This window comes from Hemiscyllium ocellatum, chromosome 48, assembly GCF_020745735.1.
Source record: "Hemiscyllium ocellatum isolate sHemOce1 chromosome 48, sHemOce1.pat.X.cur, whole genome shotgun sequence".
Lineage (NCBI taxonomy): Eukaryota > Metazoa > Chordata > Chondrichthyes > Orectolobiformes > Hemiscylliidae > Hemiscyllium > Hemiscyllium ocellatum.
The window spans coordinates 4634480-4656873 of NC_083448.1; the positions used below are offsets into that span (position 1 = coordinate 4634480).

Consider the following 22394-nt stretch of genomic DNA (forward strand, 5'->3'; position numbering starts at 1 on the left):
GGCACTACTATGATTCAGATCTTGTCTCGGACTGAAATTATTGAAGTGAGTGACCTTTGTTTCTCACAGATCCGACCTGACAACACACTGGGCTGCAGTCGAGCTCTCGTTTCTACTCTGTAAATTACGGAGAGCTGCATTTTTCAAGATGGTGGCGAAGTAGGAAGGCCGAGCCTCGGGCTCGTTGGCTTTCTTTCTCTTTGTTTTCTTCTTTTCGCTTTTGTTCTCTTCCTTGTTTTTTCTTTTCCCCCTTTTCTCTTTCTTTTAAACCTGGAGGCTGGTGGGTGAAGGAGAGGCTGGTGGCAACGCCACCCCAGCCTGGGGTCTCCTGGCGAGCTAGGAACAGGCCCCGGGCTGAAGCCCCTGGCCCACACCCACACCCGCAGACTAGGCCGAGGCTCTGGGTTCCCCAGCCGAGGCCGAGGTTCCAGGTCTTCAGCCTAGGCCAAGGCTCTAGGTCCCTAGCTAGGCCGAGGCTTCAGGTACGGAGGCTAGGCCGAGGCTTCAGGTCCGTAAGATTGGCCGAGGGTCCAGGGCCCAAGCTAGACCGACACTGTAGATACAGAACTCGGCCGAGGCTCCAGGTCTGCCGGCTATGCCAAGGCAACAGGTCCGCCAGCTATGTCGAGGCTGCAGGTCTGCAGGCTAGGCTGAGGCTGCAGGTCCTCAGCTAGGCCGAGGCTCCAGACTTACAGGCTGGGCTGAGGATCCAGGTCCACAGCTAGGCCGAGGCTCCAGATCCACAGGCTAGGCCGAGACTCCAGGTACGCAGCTAGGCCAAGGCTCCAGGTCGTCAGGCTAGGCCGAGACTCCGGGTCCCTAACTAGGCCAAGGCTCCAGGTCTGCAAGCTAGGCCCAGCCACTTGAAGGAGGAGAAAGGTGGCCTTGGCCCGGTATTGCAGTCTCCCGGCTTGGCGGTCTCGACCCAGTGCAGAGGTCTTCTTCGGCATCCAAGTATTCCAGCGACCCGGCAGCTGGTCTCATCGAGGGGTGGCGGTCTTGGCGCAGCATGTTGGTTTCCAGCAGAGGCTTCTGGCCTGGGATCGAGCGACTCATCATGGCTGTCTCATCTCGGCTATGACTGCAGTCCTTAATCGGTGAGCCCAACCATCTGAGGCTACCTTGAAGGACTCTCCTTCCCAACCTCTCCCCTGGCCTGAGGCCTGGTGACCTTCAGAGCTAAAACACCACCAGTCCTCTCTCTCTCTCTCTCTCTCTCTCTCTCTCTCTCTCTCTCTCCCTCTCTCCTGTCTCTCTGTGACGACAGAGCAGCCCCTATGGTTGGGTAATTCATTCACCGAATTGTGATGACCTTTCGTCTTAATTTTTAAAAATATTATGTATGACATCTGACATTGATGTATTTTTCATGGAAACTTCCATGTGTCAACAAATTTCTACTCTATCCTATTCGTAAAGTGAAATGTTCCTAATCATAGGATAGGATAGTGAAGAAGGCATTTGGTATGCTTTCCTTTATTGGTCAGAGTATTGAGTACAGGAGTTGGGAGGTCATGTCGCGGCTGTACAGGACATTGGTTAGGCCACTGTTGGAATATTGCATGCAATTCTGGTCTCCTTCCTATCGGAAAGATGTTGTGAAACTTGAAAGGGTTCAGAAAAGATTGACAAGGATGTTGCCAGGGTTGGAGGGTTTGAGTTACAGGGAGAGGCTGAACAGGCCGTTTTCCCTGGAGCATTGGGTATCTGGATGGGTATAAATAGAGTCATAGAGATGTACAGCACGAAAACAGACCCTTCGGTCCAACCTGTCCATGCCGACCCAGATACCCCAACTCAATCTAGTCCCACCTGCCAGCACCCGGCCCATATCCCTCCAAACCCTTCCTATTCATATACCCATCCAAATGCCTTTTAAATGTTGTAATTGTACCAGCCTCCACCACTTCCTCTGGCAGCTCATTCCATACACACACCACCCTCTGCGTGAAAAAGTTGCCCCTTAGATTGCTTTTATATCTTTCCCCTCTCATCCTAAACCTATGCCCCTCTAGTTCTGGACACCCCCCACCCCAGGGGGAAAAGACCTTGTCTATTTACCCTATCCATGCCCCCTCATGATTTTATAAACCTCTATAAGGTCACCCATCGACCTTCCAGGGAAAACAGGCCCAGCCTAATCAGCCTCTCCCTGTAGCTCAAACCCTCCAACCCTGGCAACACCCTTGCATATGAATAGGAAGGGTTTGGAGGGATATAGACCGGGTGCTGGCAAATGGGACGAGATTGGGTTGGGATATCTGGGTCAGCATGGACGGGTTGGGCCGAAGGGTGTGTGCACATCTCTATGACGAATGCTCGTGTTTCCTTATTTTCTTGCCGTCTGTCTTTCTGTCCTCTCGGGGGAGGGGAAAGTCAGCTATGCGAAGCATTCCGGTTGGAGTGAGGGTTGGATACCAGGGTGAACGAGTCACCACACACACATACACACACACACACGCATTCCTATGCTGCAGCGAGTGTACAAGGGGCAGGTCTCTGAATGCTAATCACAAGTAAGCAGGAAGTCATGCGGGCAAATGATGACATTTTAAGAAGCAGGAAGTGCTCCTGAAAACTTTTCGCCTGGCTCCCTTGGATAGCAAAAGCCCTTCTGCAAGTGGGAGCCGAAGAAGGCTTGACATTCCTGAGGGAGGGAATCATGGCAGCAGCCGCTGTAAGTAGAGCTGGGATCTGAATTCGTCTGCGTACCAAGAAGTTTGCTCGAGTTAGTTTGTGCTGGAATGGGTGAGCCCTGGGCAATTGTTTTGGGTTATTTAAGTCAGTTAATCCCCGCGTCTCCTCCAGCTGGCTAGCTGGTTCGTACAGTTTCTGGAATCTTCTGTTAGCAGGCGAATGGGTTTAAGTTCCCCCTTAACTGTTTGGAGGGGAGGAATAAAATTAGGTTAGGTCAGCTCTGTGTTTCCGAGAGTGGGTTTGTTAATGTTTGTTCTCGTTGCAAAAGAATCTTGTCACACCCTCGATTTGTGTGGGTTGAAGTCACTTCTTTGTACGAGAGTAATTGAAATGAAAATTGGCCTCCTGTCTTAGCACTCTGATTTAGCCAGCGGGATGTGGGCAGACGCTGGTATCTCAAACTCTGAATTTAGCTGCCCTCTGTTGTGTGGCACGAAATGGGTCTGAAATCCAGCCAAAGGCGATTCTCCCCGACGTTATGACCTGGCCAAACACCCAAACCAGACAGGATGACATCTGCGATGGATATGTTACCCATGATGGTACAATGCTCGCTGCGTTGAGAGAGAGAGAGGAGAGATCAGATTGGAGTGCCAATGCTTGTTAACCTGAAAGCGTCCCAACTCTCGGCACCTAACTGGCGGTCTCCCCTCAGGGTGCCGGTTTGGAGACGGATTAAGAAATGGGGTGGGGTGGGGAGGCCGTTCAGCCCATCCATCCAGCCTGCTCTGCCAATCGGCCGGGATCCTCCATCCTTTTACCTCAGCTTTCGCCTTCCTGCGCATCCTGGTCTCATGAGTGGCAGCGTCATCCCGCTTGGAGACGGACCCGTCGCTCCATTAACCCGAACTCAACTCGTCCCCGCCCGCCTGCACCTGGCCCCCCCCCTCCTCCCTCCAAACCTTTCTTAACCGTGGCCTTATCCGAACTGGACCCGCATCCACCACTTCCCCAGGAAGTTCACACGAACACGTGTTAAAAAAAAAGGTTGCCCCTCATGTCTTTTCCATATCTTTCCCCTCTCACCTTAAAAATGTGTCTTGAAATCCCCCATCCGAGGGAAAAGACCGTTCACTCGATGTGTGCCCCTCGTGATTTTGTAAAACTCTATCAGGGTCATCTCTCAACCTCCTACGCTCCAGTGAAAAGAAAAACATCCCAGCCTCTCTTAATACCTCCCGCACCCTGCAACGTCCTGGTAAATCCCTTCTGACCCCTCACCAGCTTTAATAATATCCTTCCTTGAACACGGTGGAACGGATGGCAACTTGGTGAGGTGTGGAGTGGGTTGGTCTCCTGCAACCGGCTGGTGTTAACCGTGAAACTTCGACTTTATGTTTATGCTGGAGCTGGGGTGACATTCCTCGCCAGTTCTAAAGTGAGGGCAAACTCTGTTCGAGATATCCCCAACATTCTGAGAGGAGAAATTTCCTCTTGTCCCTACCCCAGTTTGAGAGATTTTTGGTGGCTTTTTTTTAAAATGTGAAAGTCAGGCCAGCATTCATCGCCCAGAGCGTAGTTCAGAGTCAATGGCTCTGGGTCTGTGTAGGCCCAGACCAGGTAAAGATGGCAGTATCCTTCCCCAACGGACATTAGTGAACCAGATGGGATTTTTTTTGTTCCCCCAACGATGAGTTCATGGTCAGCATTGGACTCTTAACTTCAGAACTTACAAATTCTGGCAACCACCCATGGTGGGATTTGAACCCAGATCCCCAGAACGTTACCTGGGTGTGTGTATTAATAGTACAACCTGCCCTCTGTGTTTAAGGCAAATGCTGTCTCTCTTAAATACGGAGGATAACGTGTGTACAGGTGTGGCCTCACCAAACTCACGGCATGATAGCAGCCTATGCTCCAACCCACTTGCGTTAAGGGTTAGCATACTTATATCATGGTGTGGAGGTTAGAGTTCTGCCCGTAAAATAAAACGACTGACAAAAAGACTTCAAATTTCTTCATTGCCCACGCTGAGACAAATGATGCCATTTCCAGCGCTCAGAAACAGCAACTGCAAGGGGTGACCGACAAACAGCCAGATAATGACCACTTACTCCTTTGGTTCTCTCTGTCTTATAGAGACAGATAGGCACAAGCACGCACATACACACGCACACACTCTCACATAGAGACACAGACACACATACATACACACTCTCACATCAAGGCACACAGACAGACAGACAGACACACACACACACACACATACACACACACACTCTCTCACATAGAGACACAGACACACATACATACACACTCTCACATAGGGACACACACAGACACACACAGACACAGTCACAGACACACAGACACACACACACATACATACACTCACTCTCACATAGAGACATACGCACACACTCTCACATAGAGACACACACACAGATACACACGCACACAGACCCACATTCTCACATAGAGACACAGACACACAGACACACACACAGACCCACACTCTCACATAGAGACACAGACACACACACTCTCACATAGGGACACACACACACAGACACACACACTCTCACATCGGGACACACACACAGAGACACACACGCACACAGACCCCCACTCTCACATAGAGACACACACACACACACACTCACATAGAGACACACAGACAGACATACACACACAGACATACACTCTCGCATAGAGACACACACACACTCTCACATAGAGACACACACATACACTCACACAAACACACAGACACAGGCACACTACACACACAGACACACAAACACTCTCACATAGAGACACACAGACAGGCACACACACTCTCACATAGAGACACACAGACAGACACACATATACACTCACACACACACACACAGACACACTACACACACAGACACACACACACCCTCTCACACACAAACACACACTCTCACACACACAATCACACAGACACACACATACACAGACACACACAGACACACACACAAACATACATACAGACACACACATACATTCACACAAACGCACATACTCACATAAACACACACACATACATACACTCACACAAACACACAAACTCACACACACACTCTCACACAGACACACATGCACACAGACACACACACACACATACACATACACACACAGACACACACACACCCTTCCCTAAACTCACACACACTCTCCCCAACCCCGTACACCCCTCCAACCAGAGTTATTAGTTTGGATCATTAGCCAGTTCCCCTTTGCAAACCACTGCCGCCATCACAGTCATGGGCATTATTATTTTCTTGATCCTGCACAGCGTGTGGGAAGACTCTTCCTGTGGGTTCAGTTCCTCTACCTGCTTACTGTCTTAACCCATGATGCAGCAGTACCGTGGCTCAGCGGGTTAGCGCTGCTGCCTCACAGAACCCAGGGTTCAATTCCACCCTCGGGCAGCCTTCTGGGTGACATTTGCACCTTCTCTTCTCTCCTCCAATCCCCCTCCCCATACCTGCCGTGGATTTGCTCCGGTTTCCTCCCCCAATCCAGAGATGCGGGAGGATCGGCCGGGCTAAATCGCTCAGGCTAACCCCACACCCTCCTCACCCTGGGTGGCACCTGTCGAAGAGTGGGGCCGGAGAGGCGGCAGACTAACTGAGTGTAGTGGGCACCGTCTGATCCCCGTGGTGAACGGTCACGCCACTGGCCAGTCGCACTTTCAGCACTGGTGCCCGGTGCCCGTTGTTTTAATTGTATTCACTCCTGGCATGTGGACGTCATTGGTGAGGCTAATACTGGATGCCCATCCCCACTGACTGGCGCGCCCAGCCATTTCAGAGGGCACTGGAGTCTGCCAGGTTTGCCAGAGTGGGGCAGGTTTCCTGTCCTCAAGGTACAGTGGACATCGAAGAAGGTTTTCTAAGGTTACAACGGGATCGCGGTCATCGGGTTGAAAAATGGCAGATGGAGTTCAACCTGGCTAAACGTGTTTCAGTACAATAGGGCTAGGGCTTATACAATTAACGGTAGGGAGTCGGGTAGCGTTGTGGGTTCCGGTACATCATGCTTTGAAGGTTCTGTCACAGGTAGACAGGGTTAAGAAGGTGCTTGGCACATCTGCCTTCATTGGCTCAGTTCTTTTGAGTCGGGACGTCAGGTTGAGGTTGTACAGGACATTGGTGAGGCCTCGTCTGGAAAATTGTGTCCCGTTCTGGTCGCCCCCGTTATAGGAAGGATGTTCTTAAGCTTCAGAAGAGATTTACCTTCGTGTTGCTAGGTATGAAAGGCTTGAGTTATAAAGAGGGGCTAGGATTCTTTTCACTGGAGGTTCAGGGGTGATTTTGTGGAGATTTATAAAATCATGAGGGGTATAGATAGGATTAATGGGAGGTCCATTTCCCCTAGGATGGGGGATTTCAAGACTAGGGAGCACATTTTTAAGGTGAGAGGAGGGAAATGTAAAAAAGACATGAGAGGCAAATTTCTTTTACACAAAGGGTGGTTCACGTGTGGATTGAACTTCTAGAGGAAGTGGTGGATGCAGGTACAGTTACAATGTTTAAAACTTAGATACGTCCATGGATAGGAAAGGTTCGAGGGATTGGGGCCAGGATTAGGATTAGTTTGGGATTAGGGTCTGGTTGGAGAGAAGGGTCTGTTTCTGTGCAGTGTGACTCTCTCTGACACAGGTAAATCAAACGGGTGTTTGTGACAATTGCGGTTCTCATGGACATCGTGACTGACGGTAACTTTCCATGTCGGATTTGTGAATTGGATTTTAAATTCCACAAGCAGCCAGGGTGAGACGTAAATCCACAAAGTTCCCCCAAAATCATGAGTCCGCGCCTCTGAATCGACGGTGTCCAGTGAAAGCCGCAATCTCCCGCAGATCGTTCACAACTTGCACGGAGGGTTTAGACTTTGGAACCAGATCCCTCAACTCGAAATTTGCAAACCGAGGGGTGTCAGGCAGCACTGAGGACTACCAAATCCTCAGACTGGGCGCACAAATCATGTTTCGACGCAAAACAAATGGGGCTTTGAACCCCAGGACGGAATTGGGATGCAAGTCTGCTTGGGAATAAGATTTGAGTGGGGGGGGGGGAATGAAATCAGGGCTGAGAGAGCAGCTAAAGAAATCAGGAAAAATAGCGATGGGCAGTGGCTCAGTGGTTAGCGCTGCTGCCTCACAGCGCCAGGGTCCTAGGTTCGATTCCAGCCTCGGGCGACTGTCTGTGTGCAGTTTGCACGTTCTCCCCCTGTCTGTGTGGGTTTCCTCCGGGTGCTCTGGTTTCCTCCCACAGGTTAGGGTGAATTGGCCATGCTAAATTACCCATAGTGCTCAGGGATGTGCAGGTTAGGGTGAATTGGCCATGCTAAATTACCCATAGTGCTCAGGGATGTGCAGGTTAGGGTGGATTGGCCATGCTAAATTACCCATAGTGCTCAGGGATGTGCAGGTTAGGGTGGATTGGCCATGCTAAATTACCCATAGTGCTCAGGGATGTGCAGGTTAGGGTGGATTGGCCATGCTAAATTACCCATAGTGCTCAGGGATGTGCAGGTTAGGGTGGATTGACTGTGCTAAATTGCCAACATAGTGTTGGGTGCATTAGTCAGAGGGAAATGGGTCTGGGTGGGTTACTCTTCGGAGGGTTGGTGTGGACTGGTTGGGCCGAAGGGGCCTGTTTCCACACTGTAGGGAATCTAATCTAATATAAGGGCGGTAAAAAGTACATAGCGTCCCAAACGGGTCCTTCCAGGTGAGACAGAGGTTCACCTGCCTCTCCTCCAACCTAGTTTACTGCATCAGGTCTGGTCTTCGGGGTGACCGAACGTAAACTTCAGGAACAGTTCAACCGAGCATCTCAGCTGGGTCCGTTTCAATTCTCCTTTCTGACATTACCATCCTCCCAGTCCCTGCCCCTTTCCAACATGGCCATTCTTGGCCTCCTCCATTGCCACAGCGATCCACGGCGCAAATTGGAGGAACAACACCTCATCTTCCGCCTGGGCGACTTAACATTGACTTCTCCAGTTTCCCTCCTCCCCATCCCCCAACTCCCTTCCCAGACCCCTCCCGTCTCCCTTCCGTCGCTCCCTGCCACCAATCGGATTCATTCCTCCCTCTACCTGTCCTCACCTACTCCCCACTTCATCACTGTGCCCCTGCCTCCCCCTTTCTCTGCAGCTCCCCCCTACACTCACCCCAGGAGAAGGATTACACCGAAGACGTCTCCACTTCCTGATGCAGCCTGGACTTGCTGTGTTCTTCCAGTCTCCCTCCTGTGTACTCTGGACTCCAGCACCTGTCTCTACCAATTGAGTAGTGATACCTGTAGCGGGCTAGAGTTGAAAGGTAAAGTTATCTTAGAAGACTGTGCAACTCTGTTTCAGAAAGAAATCCACAAAGAGACCTTGGAGTGCAGGTTCATAGCTCCTTGAAAGTGGATCGCAGGTAGATAGGATAGTGAAGGCGGCGTTTGGTATGCTTTCCTTTATTGGTCAGAGCATTGAGTACAGGAGTTGGGAGGTCATGTTGCGGCTGGACAGGACGTTGGTTAGGCCACTGTTGGAATATCGCGTGCAATTCTGGTCTCCTTCCTATCGGAAAGATGTTGTGAAAGGGTTCAGAAAAGATTGACAAGGATGTTGGAGGGTTTGAGCTACAGGGAGAGGCTGAACAGGCCGGGGCTGTTTTCCCTGGAGCGTCAGAGGCTGAGGGGTGACGTTATAGAGGTTTATAAAATCATGAGGTGACATGGATAGGGTAAATAGACAAAGTCTTTTCCCTGGTTTGGGGGAGTCCAGAACTACTGGTTTAGGGTGAGAGGGGAAAGATATAAAAGAGACCTAAGGGGCAACTTTTTCACACAGAGGGTGGTACGTGTATGGAATGAGCTGCCAGAGGAAGTGATGGAGGCTGGTACAATTGCAACATTTAAAAGGCATCTGGGTGGGGATATGAATAGGAAGGGTTTGGAGGGATATGGGCCGGGTGCTGGCAAATGGGACTGGTTTGGGTGGGGATATTTGGTTGGCATGGACGAGTTGGGCCGAAGGGTCTCTTTCTGTGCTGTACACCTCTATGACTCCATAAAGGAAGCAAGCAGAAAGGTTGAAATCTTACGGTAATTTTTGAATGACCGTGAGGTAACATCACTGGGAATAAACAGAAACCAACCTTCCTGCCAAACCAGTTCTCCATCTTTGACTAACCTCTGATACTCAGAGCAGATGATGGCCTATCATCTGCTTTAAACTGCTGTATCGTTCTGTGGGTGGAAAGGATTCGGGTTATTCGAAGGTGGTAAGGAAAGGTGGGGGGGTTCTGCCCTTCCTCTCTCTCTCTCTCTGTGTCTCGGCCAACATTCATCCCTCAAAGCCCCCCTCTCCCACCTTGAAAGGGTAGCTTGTCTTGTTGCCATTTGTGGGATCTTGCTGTGTGGAAAGTAGCCCCCCCACCCCAACAACATGAGGATTCACAGAGGGCATTGGCTGCCCCTATTACAGATTAAACCCCACAATATGGGCGGCACGGTGGCTCAGTGGTTAGCACTGCTGCCTCACAGCGCCAGAGACCCGGGTTCAATTCCAGCCTCGGGCAACTGTCTGTGTGGAGACATTCTCCCCGTGTCTGCGTGGGTTTCCTCCGGGTGCTCCAGTTTCCTCCCATAGTCCAAAATATGTGTAGGTTAGGGTGGATTGGCCGTGCTAAATTACCCACAATGCTCAGGGATGTGCAGGTTAGGGTGGTTTGGCTGTGCTAAATTACCCATAGTGCTCAGGGATGTGCAGGTTAGGGTGGATTGGCCATGCTTAATTACCCATAGTGCTCAGGGATGTGCAGGTTAGGGTGGATTGGTCATGCTAAATTACCCATAGTGCTCAGGGATGTGCAGGTTAGAGTGGATTGGCCGTGCTAAATTACCCATAGTGCTCAGGGATGTGCAGGTTAGGGTGGATTGGCCGTGCTAAATTACCCATAGTGCTCAGGGATGTGCAGGTTAGGGTGGATTGGCCGTGCTAAATTACCCACAGTGCTCAGGGATGTGCAGGTTAGGGTGGTTTGGCCGTGCTAAATTACCCATAGTGCTCAGGGATGTGCAGGTTAGGGTGGATTGGCCATGCTGAATTGCCCGTAGTGTTAGGTGAAGGGGTAAATGCAGGGGAACGGGTCTGGGTGGGTTGCTGTTCGGAGGGTCGGTGTGGACCTGTTGGGCTGAAGGGCCGGTTTCCACACTGTAAGTAATTTAATCGAAGAAAACCTCTGCTTTGGTTGTTCCTGGGTCCTTTTTATTTTGTCTTGCTTTGATTTTGCCCGGAGCGACGCAGAAGATGATGCCATTTCCAAATATACAGGAACGTTATTTATAGAGTTCTGGGTCAAAGTGACTACTCCCATGCTTCCAGCTTACTTCATTCTGGGTCGACGCCCAGGTGTAACGAGTCGAGTGCGGTGAGCGTGGATCAGTTATCAGACCGACACAATCAAACCCAGAGCGAAACACGTCGAGTGTTCCTCTTTCCCTCGGGAAATTCCCCATGCTCAAACAATTATGCGAATGCAAGCTGTTCTTCCAGGTTCTGCCCTTTCTGACTGGGAAGTTGGCAAGGCTGAGGGGAAGGTGAATATTTTCTTCTGACAGAACCACATTCCTAACCTGTGGTGCTTTCACAGCACACGAACGATTCAGATTTGTCGCTAGGCGGAACTTGGAGGACCCCTGTTATAGAGTCATAGAGATGTACAGCACGGGAACAGACCCTTCAGTCCAACCCGTCCATGCTGACCCAGATATCCCAACCCAATCCCGGCCAGCACCCGGCTCATATCCCTCCAAACCCTTCCTATTCATATACCCATCCAGATGCCTCTTAAATGTTGCAATTGTACCAGCCTCCGCCACTTCCTCTGGCAGCTCATTCCATACACGTACCACCCTCTGCGTGAAAAAGTTGCCCCTTAGGTGTCTTTTATATCTTTCCCCTCTCACCATAAACCTATGTCTTCCAGTTCTGGACTCCCCCACCCCAGGGAAAAGACGTTGTCTATTTATCCTATCCATGCCCCCTCATGATTTTATAAACCTCTATAAGGTCACCCCTCAGCCTCCAACGCTCCAGGGAAAACAGCCCCAGCCTGTTCAGCCTCTCCCTGTAGCTCAAACCCTCCAACCCTGGCAACATCCTTGTAAATCTTTTCTGAATCCTTTCAAGTTTCACAACATCTTTCTGATAGGAAGGAGACCAGAATTGCACGCAATATTCCAACAGCGGCCTAACCAATGTCCTGTACAGCAGCAACATGACCTCCCAACTCCTGTACTCAATACACTGACCAATAAAGGAAAGCATACCAAACGCCGCCTTTACTATCCTATCTACCTGCGACTCCACTTTCAAGGAGCTATGAACCTGAACTCCAAGGTCTCTTTGTTCAGCAACACTCCCTAGGACCTTATCATTAAGTCCTGCTAAGATTTGCTTTCCCAAAATGCAGCACCTCGCATTTATCTGAATTAAACTCCATTTGCCACTTCTCAGCCCATTGGCCCATCTGATCCAGATCCTGTTGTAATCTGAGGTAACCCTCTTCGCTGTCCACTACACCTCCAATTTTGGTATCATCTGCAAACTTACTAACTGTACCTCTTATGCTCGCATCCAAATCATTTATGTAAATGACAAAAAGTAGAGGACCCAGCACCGATCCTTGTGGCACTCCACTGGTCACAGGCCTCCAGTCTGAAAAACAACCATCCACCACCACCCTCTGTCTTCTACCTTTGAGCCAGTTCTGTATCCAAATGGCTAGTTCTCCCTGTATTCCATGAGATCTAACTTTGCTAATCAGTCTCCCATGGGGAACCTTGTCGAACGCCTTACTGAAGTCCATATATATCACATCTACTGCTCTGCCCTCATCAATCCTCTTTGTTACTTCTTCAAAAAACTCAATCAATTTGTGAGACATGATTTTCCACACACAAAGCCATGTTGACTATCCTGAATCAGTCCTTGCCTTTCCAAATACATGCACATCCTGTCCCTCAGGATTCCCTCCAACAACTTGCCCACCACCAAGGTCAGACTCACTGGTCTATAGTTCCCTGGCTTGTCCTTACCACCCTTCTTAAACAGTGGCACCACGTTTGCCAACCTCCAGTCTTCCGGCACCTCACCTGTGACTATCGATGATATAAATATCTCAGCAAGAGGCCCAGCAATCACTTCTCTAGCTTCCCACAGAGTTCTCGGGTACACCTGATCAGGTCCTGGAGATTTATCTACTTTTAACCGTTTCAAGACATCCAACACTTCCTTCTCTGTAATCTGGGCATTTTGCAAGATGCCACCATCTATTTCCCTACAGTCTATATCTTCCATATCCTTCTCCACAGTAAATACTGATGCAAAATATTCATTTAGTATCTCCCCCATTTTCTGTGGCTCCACACAAAGGCCGCCTTGCTGATCTTTGTGGGGCCCTATTCTCTCCCTAGTTACCCTTTTGTCCTCAATATATTTGTAAAACCCTTTGGATTCTCCTTAATTCTATTTGCCAAAGCTATCTCATGTCCCCGTTTTGCCCTCCTGATTTCCCTCTTAAGTATACTCCTACTGCCTTTATACTCTTCTAAGGATTCACTCGATCTATCCTGTCTGTACCTGACATATGCTTCCTTCTTTTTCTTAACCAAACCCTCAATTTCTTTAGTCATCCAGCATTCCCTGTACCTACCAGCCTTCCCTGTCACCCTGACAGGAATATACTGTCTCTAGATTCTCATTATCTCATTTCTGAAGGCTTCCCATTTTCCAGCCGTCCCTTTACCTGCGAACATCTGCCTCCAATCAGCTTTTGAAAGTTCTTGCCTAATACCGTCAAAATTGGCCTTTCTCCAATTTAGAACTTCAACTTTTAGATCTGGTCTATCCTTTTCCATCACTATTTTAAATCTAATAGAATTATGGTCGCTGGCCCCAAAGTGCTCCCCCACTGACACCTCAGTCCCCTGCCCTGCCTTATTTCCCAAGAGTAGGTCAAGTTTTGCACCTTCTCTAGTTGGTACATCCACATACTGAATCAGAAAATAGTCTTGTACACACTTAAAAAATTCCTCTCCATCTAAACCTTTAACACTATGGCAGTCCCAGTCGATGTTTGGAAAGTTAAAATCCCCTACCATAACCACCCTATTATTCTTACAGATAGCTGAGATCTTCTTACAAGTTTGTTTCTCAATTTCCCTCTGACTACTGGGGGGTCTATAATACAATCCCAATAAGGTGTTCATCCCTTTCTCATTTCTCAGTTCCACCTAACTAACTTCCCTGGATGTATTTCCGGGAATATCCTTCCTCAGCACGGCTGTAATGCTATCCCTTATCAAAAACCCCACACCCCCTCCTCTCTTGCCTCCCTTTCTATCCTTCCTGTAGCATTTGTATCCTGGAATATTAAGCTGCCTGTCCTGCCCATCCCTAAGCCATGTTTCTGTAATTGTTATGATATCGCAGTCCCATGCCCTGAGTTCATCTGAGTTTAAATAAATGCAGTTTAATTTATTAATCCTACTGTTCACAGGCCGGAGGCTTGATCGAAACTGCGGTTTGGCGGCAGATTAACTGCTTTGGAAATTGTCTTCCATTTGCTTGACGTTTTATTGTCCCCCTCTCCCATGATTCCTGCCCCCATTGACTGTTTGTGTGCTCTTTTTGTTAGGAGGAAGGCCGGGTGTCGCAGGATCGCGTCAGGAGCCTCCAGAGTGATGTGGAAGGTGTCAAGACCATCATGTCGGAGAACGTCGACAGGATCCTGGCCCGCGGCGAGAAACTGGACGATCTCATGAACAAGACCGAAGACCTCCAAGCCAGCGTAAGATGGCGACCGTCAAGCCGGGTTGGGCTGAGGAGAACGATCGGGTGAACCCACAGGACTGCGGCCTCCAGCCACAGGTGGCGCTGGTGAGAAAAGAGCAAGGGGCAGAGTGTCTTTTGTCTAGGAAGGGAGTCTAGTCCTTGTCAAACATAACCCATATGGTCAATCGTTATACATCCCTCATTTAGCCTTCATTTTCCTGTTTGTAATGACCAGAAGAATACAGCGCAGGAACAGGCCCTTCGGCCCTCCAGGCCTGCGCCAGCACATTTTGCCCCTCCTTATTAAAACTGTCTTCACTTACAGGATCCGTATCCCTCTATTCCCTTCCTATACGTGCAAGGTGCTTCACGAAAGCTGCTGTCGCCTGCTTTTACAACCTCCTCTGGCAGTCGGCACTCACCTACCCTTGCTGTGAAAAACTTGCCTGCTCCATCTCTTTTACACTCACCTCCACCGCTCCCCCCCACCCACCCCCCCGACCTTGACTCTGTGTCCCCTGGTAGCTGACCCCTCTGCCCTTTCCACTCTCCCCAGGTCTCCTCTCACAGGGTCGCCCTTCAACTTCCTGCGTTCCAGTGAAAACAAACCCGGTCTGTCGGACTTCTCTTCATCGCTAAAATCCCCCCCTTCCAGGCAACGTCCCGGTAAACCCTCTCTGTACCTTTTCCAAAGCATCCACTGGTCGCATGGTGACCCAGCACTGTCCGCAATATTCCAAATGTGGCCTCACCAAAGTTCTGTAAAACTGCAGCATAATGTGTTTCTCCTCATACCGAATGCCCCTTCAGATAAAGGCAAGCATGCCTTAAGTCTTCTTCACTACCTTATCTACCTCCACTACCACCTTCGGTGATCTGTGGCCCTGGACACCCAGATCCCTCTGCGTATCAATACTCCGAAGGATTCTGCCATTCACTGTCTAATTCCTACCTCTACTTGATCTTCCAAGATGACCATGTGCCATTGGAATAAAGCACTCTGCTTCACAATCTATGGGCCGGACGTGTCATAGAGATGTACAGCACGGAAACACACCCTTCCAGTCCAATCCATCCATGCCGACCAGACTTAATCTAGTCCCGTTTGTCAGCTCTTGCCCCAAAGTCCTGTCCGCCCTTCCTATTCATGTCCCCATCCAGATGCCTTTTAAATGTTGCAGCCTCCACCACTTCCTCTGGCAGCTCATTCCACACCCGTACCACCCTCTGTGTGAAAACGTTGCCCCTCAGGTCCCTTTTATATCTTTCGTCTCTCACCCTAAACCTATGCCCCTCTAGTTCTGGACTCCCCCCCACCCAAGGGAAAAGACCTTGTTTATTTATCCTATCCCTGCCCCCTCATGATTTTGTAAACCGCTATAAGGTCAGCCCTCAGCCTCCGACGCTCCAGGGAAAACAGCCCCAGCCCATTCAGCCTCTCCCTGTAGCTCAAACCTTCCAACATCCTTGTAAATCTTTTCTGAACCCTTTCAAGTTTCACAACATCCTTCCAATAGGAAGGAGATCAGAATTGAATGCAATATTCCAACAGTGGCCTAACCAATGTCCTGTACAGCCGCAACATGACCTCCCAACTCCTGTAGTCAATACTCTGACCAATACTGGAAAGTCTACCAAATGCTTTCTTCACTATTCTATCTACCTGCAACTCCACTTTCAAGGAGCTATGAACCAGCACTCCAAGGTCTCTTTGTTCAGCAACACTCCCCAGTTGTTAAGCGTATAAGTCTTGCTATGATTTGTTTTTTCAAAATGTGTTCAGACGTCATGCCACACTACGTGGTAACTCGTCGGAGTGAAGTATACCCTTCCTTACATTTAAAAATCAAACTGGAACTGTACAAAATACCCCAGGTTGACACGCTCAGTGATCAGTAGTTACGGGAGGGATATGCTTAACTCGGGAGGTGACACAGTGAAGACTGGCCCCCAAGGATATCCCACGACTGGGTCTGCGTCTTTTGGCTTTCAGAAGAACGGGAATCTTGAGAAACCTCGGAAGGGTGAGAGATTATGAGTTCGCCAGGAATGTGGGAGGTGTCAGGCGAGGGTGGGGGGGGGGGGGGGGGGGGGGGGGGCAGTCCGAAGGTAAAAGGGCGGCCATTTTGGATTGAGCTGAGGAGCGATTCTTTCGTTCGAGAGAGCGGTGAATCTTTGGACATCCCTGTCCCGGAGGCCGGCGGACGCTCCACCGTTGAACCGGTTTAAAGCTGAGACTGTTGGGGAAACTGAGGGATATGAGGGAGTGGGCGAAAAAAGTGGAGTTAAGGCCTACGATGAGGCCTGAGCGCTGCTAATGGCGGGGGTAGTCTTGCGGGAGGCTGAGTGGCCTAATCCTGCTCCTTTCTATTTACTTGTTCGCGACCATTGTCTTCAGCTTTACAAAGAGCGGTTACCGTCCTCTGAGCCCTTGGAACCATGCTCAGGAAAGAAGAAGGTTACGCACTGACCCTCCCTCACAACCTTCCACATTCAAAGGTCACGTTGTGTCCCTGGTAGATCAACACGGTGTAACTCTGAGATGTTTTGGACGTTAGCGGGGTGACCTTCATGTTTGAGGAAGGGTATACTTCACTCGGACGAGATCTGAACTCACTCACAGCCCAATGATCCTGAAGCAGGATGCTTTCTTCCGCTAGCGTCTGGTCATTTCACACGAGAAAGCAAAGTTAAGGATAAGCAAGGAACTGTTTACAACCATTTGACCACGTGGGTTATGTTCGAGGAGTAAATCCCTGTCTGTCTACCAGCTCCCCCTGGACTTGGCACTCTGTCTTTGCCCCTTTTCTCACCATCGCCACCTGCTGCTGGGGGGCCGTATGGCAGTCAATTGTCCTTGAGGCTGAAGCGCTCAAGCAAGACCCGCACTCGAAACGGAGTCGGGTTCTGGCCTCTTGAGCAGCTGTCGAAATTTGTTGCCCAGAAATATTGATAAATCCTTATTTCCATTGCCATTATCGCCGCAATTTCAGAGACCCACACCGTGCTTTACCACTAGTTTTCTTTTCATATGTCATAAATGTTTCTCCAAACATTTGTCCCAGACGCTCTCAAGAAATTCTGGGTAACAACTGAAATTCCCCTTCTACTTTGCTCTTGCTGTATATTTGCCTAAGCTCTGTGTGTTCACAATCTACCACTTCACGACTCCACCAGGAGTGGCAAGTACAAAATTAGACGGGAAAACTTTTCTCAATACCAGGTTTGTCCCCAGAATGCAGCATTCAACATGGCTACCTCCTCGGTAACAAGCTGTCTCTGAGCAGTTTCCCTTTATAAGTGCTCTGGGTACTTCCTTAAACAAAGCCCTATGTGTCTTAGCGTGATATTTAACACATCATCAAGAAATATCTGATGGTCAACTCCGCTACATCTCGGCCCACTTCTCACTCTCAGGGTGAGTGAGAAAGGGGAAGTGGAGTGTTCAGAAGGCTCAGTAAGCCTGTGTAGAAAGGGCCAAGCTTGTCTTTCGAAAGAAACGTTGAAAACTGGAGCTGGAGTTGGCCATTCAGCCCTTTGGGCCTGTTCTGCTATCAATCTAATCGTCCCTGTTCCCCCACTTTATATCCAACTCCTTCTCCTCATCTCAGTCCCACCCTGTCTGCTTGGACTGTAACGCCACCCCCGCCCCCACCCCACCCCCAGTTCTGGATTCCCCACCCCCAGGGAACATTCCGGATGAAGGGCTTTTGCCCGGAACGTCGACTCTCCTGCTCCTCGGATGCTGCCTGACCTGCTGTGCTTTTCCAGCACCACACTCTCGACTCTGATCTCCAGCATCTGCAGTCCTCACTTTCTCCTTGGTAATTTAGCACGACCAATCTTCCCAAACTTGCACATCCCTGAACACTACGGGTAATTTAGCACGGCCAATCTTCCCAAACCTGCACATCCCTGAACACTATAGGTAATTTAGCATGGTCAATCCACCCTAACCTGCACATCCCTGAGCACTATGGGTAATTTAGCATGGCCAATCCACCCTAACCTGCACATCCCTGAGCACTATGGGTAATTTAGCACGGCTAATCCACCCCAACCTGCACATTCCTGAGCACTGTGGGTAATTTAGCACAGGGTAAAAACAAGGACTGCAGATACTGGAAACCAGAGTTGAGATTAGAGTGGTGCTGGAAAAGCACAGCAGGTAAGGCAGCATCCAAGGGGCAGGAAAATTAACATTTTGGGCAAAAGCCCTTCGTCAGAAAAAACAGCACAGCCAATCCATCCTAACCTGCACATCCCTGGGCACTATGGGTAATTTAGCATGGCCAATCCATCCTAACCTGCACATCCCTGGGCACTGTGGGTAATTTAGCATGGCCAACCCACCCTAACCTGCACATCCCTGAGCACTATGGGTAATTTAGCACAGCCAATCCATCCTAACCTGCACATCCCTGAGCACTATGGGTAATTTAACATGGCCAATCCACCCTAACCTGCACATCCCTGGGCACTATGGGTAATTTAGCATGGCCAATCCATCCTAACCTGCACCTCCTGGGCACTGTGGGGAATTTAGCACAGCCAATCCATCCTAACCTACACCTCCTGGGCACTGTGGGTAATTTAGCACAGCCAACCCACCCTAACCTGCACATCCTGGGGCACTGTGGGTAATTTAGCATGGCCAATCCACCCTAACCTGCACATCACTGGGCACTATGGGTAATTTAGCATGGCCAATCCATCCTAACCTGCACCTCCTGGGCACTGTGGGGAATTTAGCACAGCCAATCCATCCTAACCTACACCTCCTGGGCACTGTGGGTAATTTAGCACAGCCAACCCACCCTAACCTGCACATCCTGGGGCACTGTGGGTAATTTAGCATGGCCAATCCACCCTAACCTGCACATCACTGGGCAATGTGGGCAATTTAGCACGGCCAACCCACCCTAACCTGCACATCCCTGAGCACTATGGGTAATTTAGCACAGCTAATCCACACTAACCTGCACATCCCTGAACACTATGGGTAATTTAGCATGGCCAATCCACCCTAACCTGCACATCCCTAAGCACTTTGGGTAATTTAGCATGGCCAATCCACCCTAACCTGCACATCTCTGTGGGTAATTTAGCATGGCCAATTCCCCCCTTGCCTGATGCAGATCTTTTGCCAAAATGTTGATTCTCCCGCTCCTCCGGTGCTGCCTGACCTGCTGCGCTTTCCCCGCACCCCCCACACTCGACTCTGACCTCCAGCATCCGCACTCCTCACTTTCTCCACACCCTTTACCCTGTCTTGTCCCTGGTAGAATTCGATAGGTTTCTCTAAGACTTCCTCTGGCCCCTTACTCTTTTCAACTCCCGGCGAATAGAATCCGAACCCGATCTGGTCTCTCTCCGTCCGTCAGAACCAGGAATCCGTCTGGGGAACCCTTTGTCGCTCTCCCTCCATCGCCAGAACGTCCTTCCTCAGATAAGGAGACAGGAAACCGAGCAAACTGTGTCTTTTCTCACTTCAGCCAGTTTTATTTTAATTAAACCCTCCAGTTTGCACTCTACTGTAAATCATTTTCAATCCCTCAACTCTGTTTGTCATATCTTACCGAACTTTCATTGTAGTTTGTCTTATCATTTATTTCATGACATCTGGCCCTCTCTTACGTTCCCCATCTTTCCTGGAGACTTATAAATTGCCATAATTCAGTTCTTGGTACCATCTACCTTGAGCTCATATTGGCTACTGTGCCCGAAACTCTTTGAGATGGTTTTTTTTTGTGCTGGTAGGGAGAGAGAATCCCAGGATTCTGACCCAGTGGCAGTGACGAGTCGGGACGGTGAGGTGAGGGGCTCGGAGGGGAACCTGCTATGGTGGTGGTGTTCCCTTGTCAGGTTAGTCAGGAACAAGGCATGTTTTGACCACTCGGAGGGGATTGGAGAGGGGGGGGTGGGTGGGGAAATGCTAGCCCACAGATCTCAGGAGCGCAAGGTCAGGGGACAGCCAGCACCGAAAGGGCTGAACGGCTTCCCGGCGGATCGACTGGTGCTGATTGTTTACCCTCCCACCCTCCCCGTTCTCTTGCAGTCGGAACATTTCAAGACCACGTCGCAAAAAGTGGCCAGGAAGTACTGGTGGAAGAACACGAAGATGATCATCATTCTTGTCGTTATCGTGGTCATTATCCTGACTCTGATCATCCTCTTCGCAACGGGCGTCATTCCAACCTAACCACGGCCGGTCCCCTCAGCCGAACCTTGCTCGTGTTGCCCACCGAGAGTTGTTCCGATGCCATCGTGGAGGTGCCCACCCCACCCTTTTGATTCGCTGTTGATTTTGTGCTGTATATTTCCCCGGGCAAATCTCCCCTTTCGCTGCACCCAAGCGTGCAAACTCCCTTGTAAAAACTTACTGGTGTAAATGTTCACTCAATAAAATATAGGAAGGACGTGGAATATCCACTCCCTGCTAAGTTTGTTCTCGTGCGGGCCAGGTTTGGTCCCACCTGCTGAGCAGACAACTGGGCATTTCCCAGGTCTGCTGGTGTATCGATGCTGCACAGAGTAAAGCTCTCTATACACTATCCCCCCCTCCCCATCAAACACTCCCAGGACAGGGACAGCACGGGGTTAGACACAGAGTAAAGCTCTCTCTACACTGTCCCCCATCAAACACTCTCCAGGACAGGGACAGCACGGGGTTAGATACAGAGTAAAGCTCTCTCTACACTGTCCCCCATCAAACACTCCCAGGACAGGGACAGCATGGGGTTAGATACAGAGTAAAGCTCTCTCTACACTGTCCCCCGTCAAACACTCCCAGGACAGGGACAGCACAGGGTTAGATACAGGCTCTCTCTACACTGTCCCCCGTCAAACACTCCCAGGACAGGGACAGCACGGGGTTAGATACAGAGTAAAGCTCTCTCTACACTGTCCCCCATCAAACACTCTCCAGGACAGGGACAGCACGGGGTTAGATACAGAGTAAAACTCTCTCTACACTGTCCCCCATCAAACACTCCCAGGACAGGGACAGCACGGGGTTAGATACAGAGTAAAGCTCTCTCTACACTGTCCCCCATCAAACACTCTCCAGGACAGGGACAGCACGGGGTTAGATACAGAGTAAAGCTCTCTCTACACTGTCCCCCGTCAAACACTCCCAGGACAGGGACAGCACAGGGTTAGATACAGGCTCTCTCTACACTGTCCCCCGTCAAACACTCCCAGGACAGGGACAGCACAGGGTCAGATACAGAGTAAAGCTCTCTCTACACTGTCCCCCGTCAAACACTCCCAGGACAGGGACAGCACAAGGTTAAATACAGAGTAAAGCTCTCTCTACACTGTCCCCCATCAAACACTCTCCAGGACAGGGACAGCACGGGGTTAGATACAGAGTAAAGCTCTCTCTACACTGTCCCCCCATCAAACACTCTCCAGGACAGGGACAGCACGGGGTTAGATACAGAGTAAAGCTCTCTCTACATTGTCCCCTATCAAACACTCCCAGGACAGGGACAGCACGGGGTTAGATACAGAGTAAAGCTCTTTCTACATTGTCCCCTATCAAACACTCCCAGGACAGGGACAGCACGGGGTTAGATACAGAGTAAAGCTCTCTCTACACTGTACCCCATCACACACTCCCAGGAGAGTGACAGCACGGGGTTAGATACAGAGTAAAGCTCTCTCTACACTGTCCCCCCCCCATTAAACACTCCCAGGACAGGGACAGCACGGGGTTAGATACAGAGTAAAGCTCTCTCTACACTGTCCCCCATCAAACACTCTCCAGGACAGGGACAGCACGGGGTTAGATACAGAGTAAAGCTCTCTCTACACTGTCCCCCGTCAAACACTCCCAGGACAGGGCAGCATGAGGTTAGAGTGTGTGTGTGTGTGTGTGTGTCTCT

At 50.1% G+C, this 22394-nt stretch overlaps 1 protein-coding gene across 1 annotated transcript; it reads left to right on the plus strand.

Moving 5' to 3' along the window:
* The first annotated feature begins 2527 nt into the window (after positions 1-2527).
* LOC132836852 (vesicle-associated membrane protein 8-like) lies at positions 2528-20931 on the plus strand. Its single transcript, XM_060856388.1, has 3 exons — positions 2528-2677; positions 14369-14521; positions 20564-20931. Exons 1-3 carry the CDS (start codon positions 2663-2665, stop codon positions 20705-20707), a joined length of 312 nt encoding a protein of 103 aa, XP_060712371.1. The 5' UTR covers positions 2528-2662; the 3' UTR covers positions 20708-20931.
* Positions 20932-22394: the final 1463 nt, after the last annotated feature.

Excerpts from the sequence above, each read along its gene's own strand:
- LOC132836852 (XM_060856388.1), top strand. Across the intron at positions 14,522-20,563 it reads CCGAAGACCTCCAAGCCAGC|TCGGAACATTTCAAGACCAC; the intron begins GTAAGATGGCGA and ends GTTCTCTTGCAG.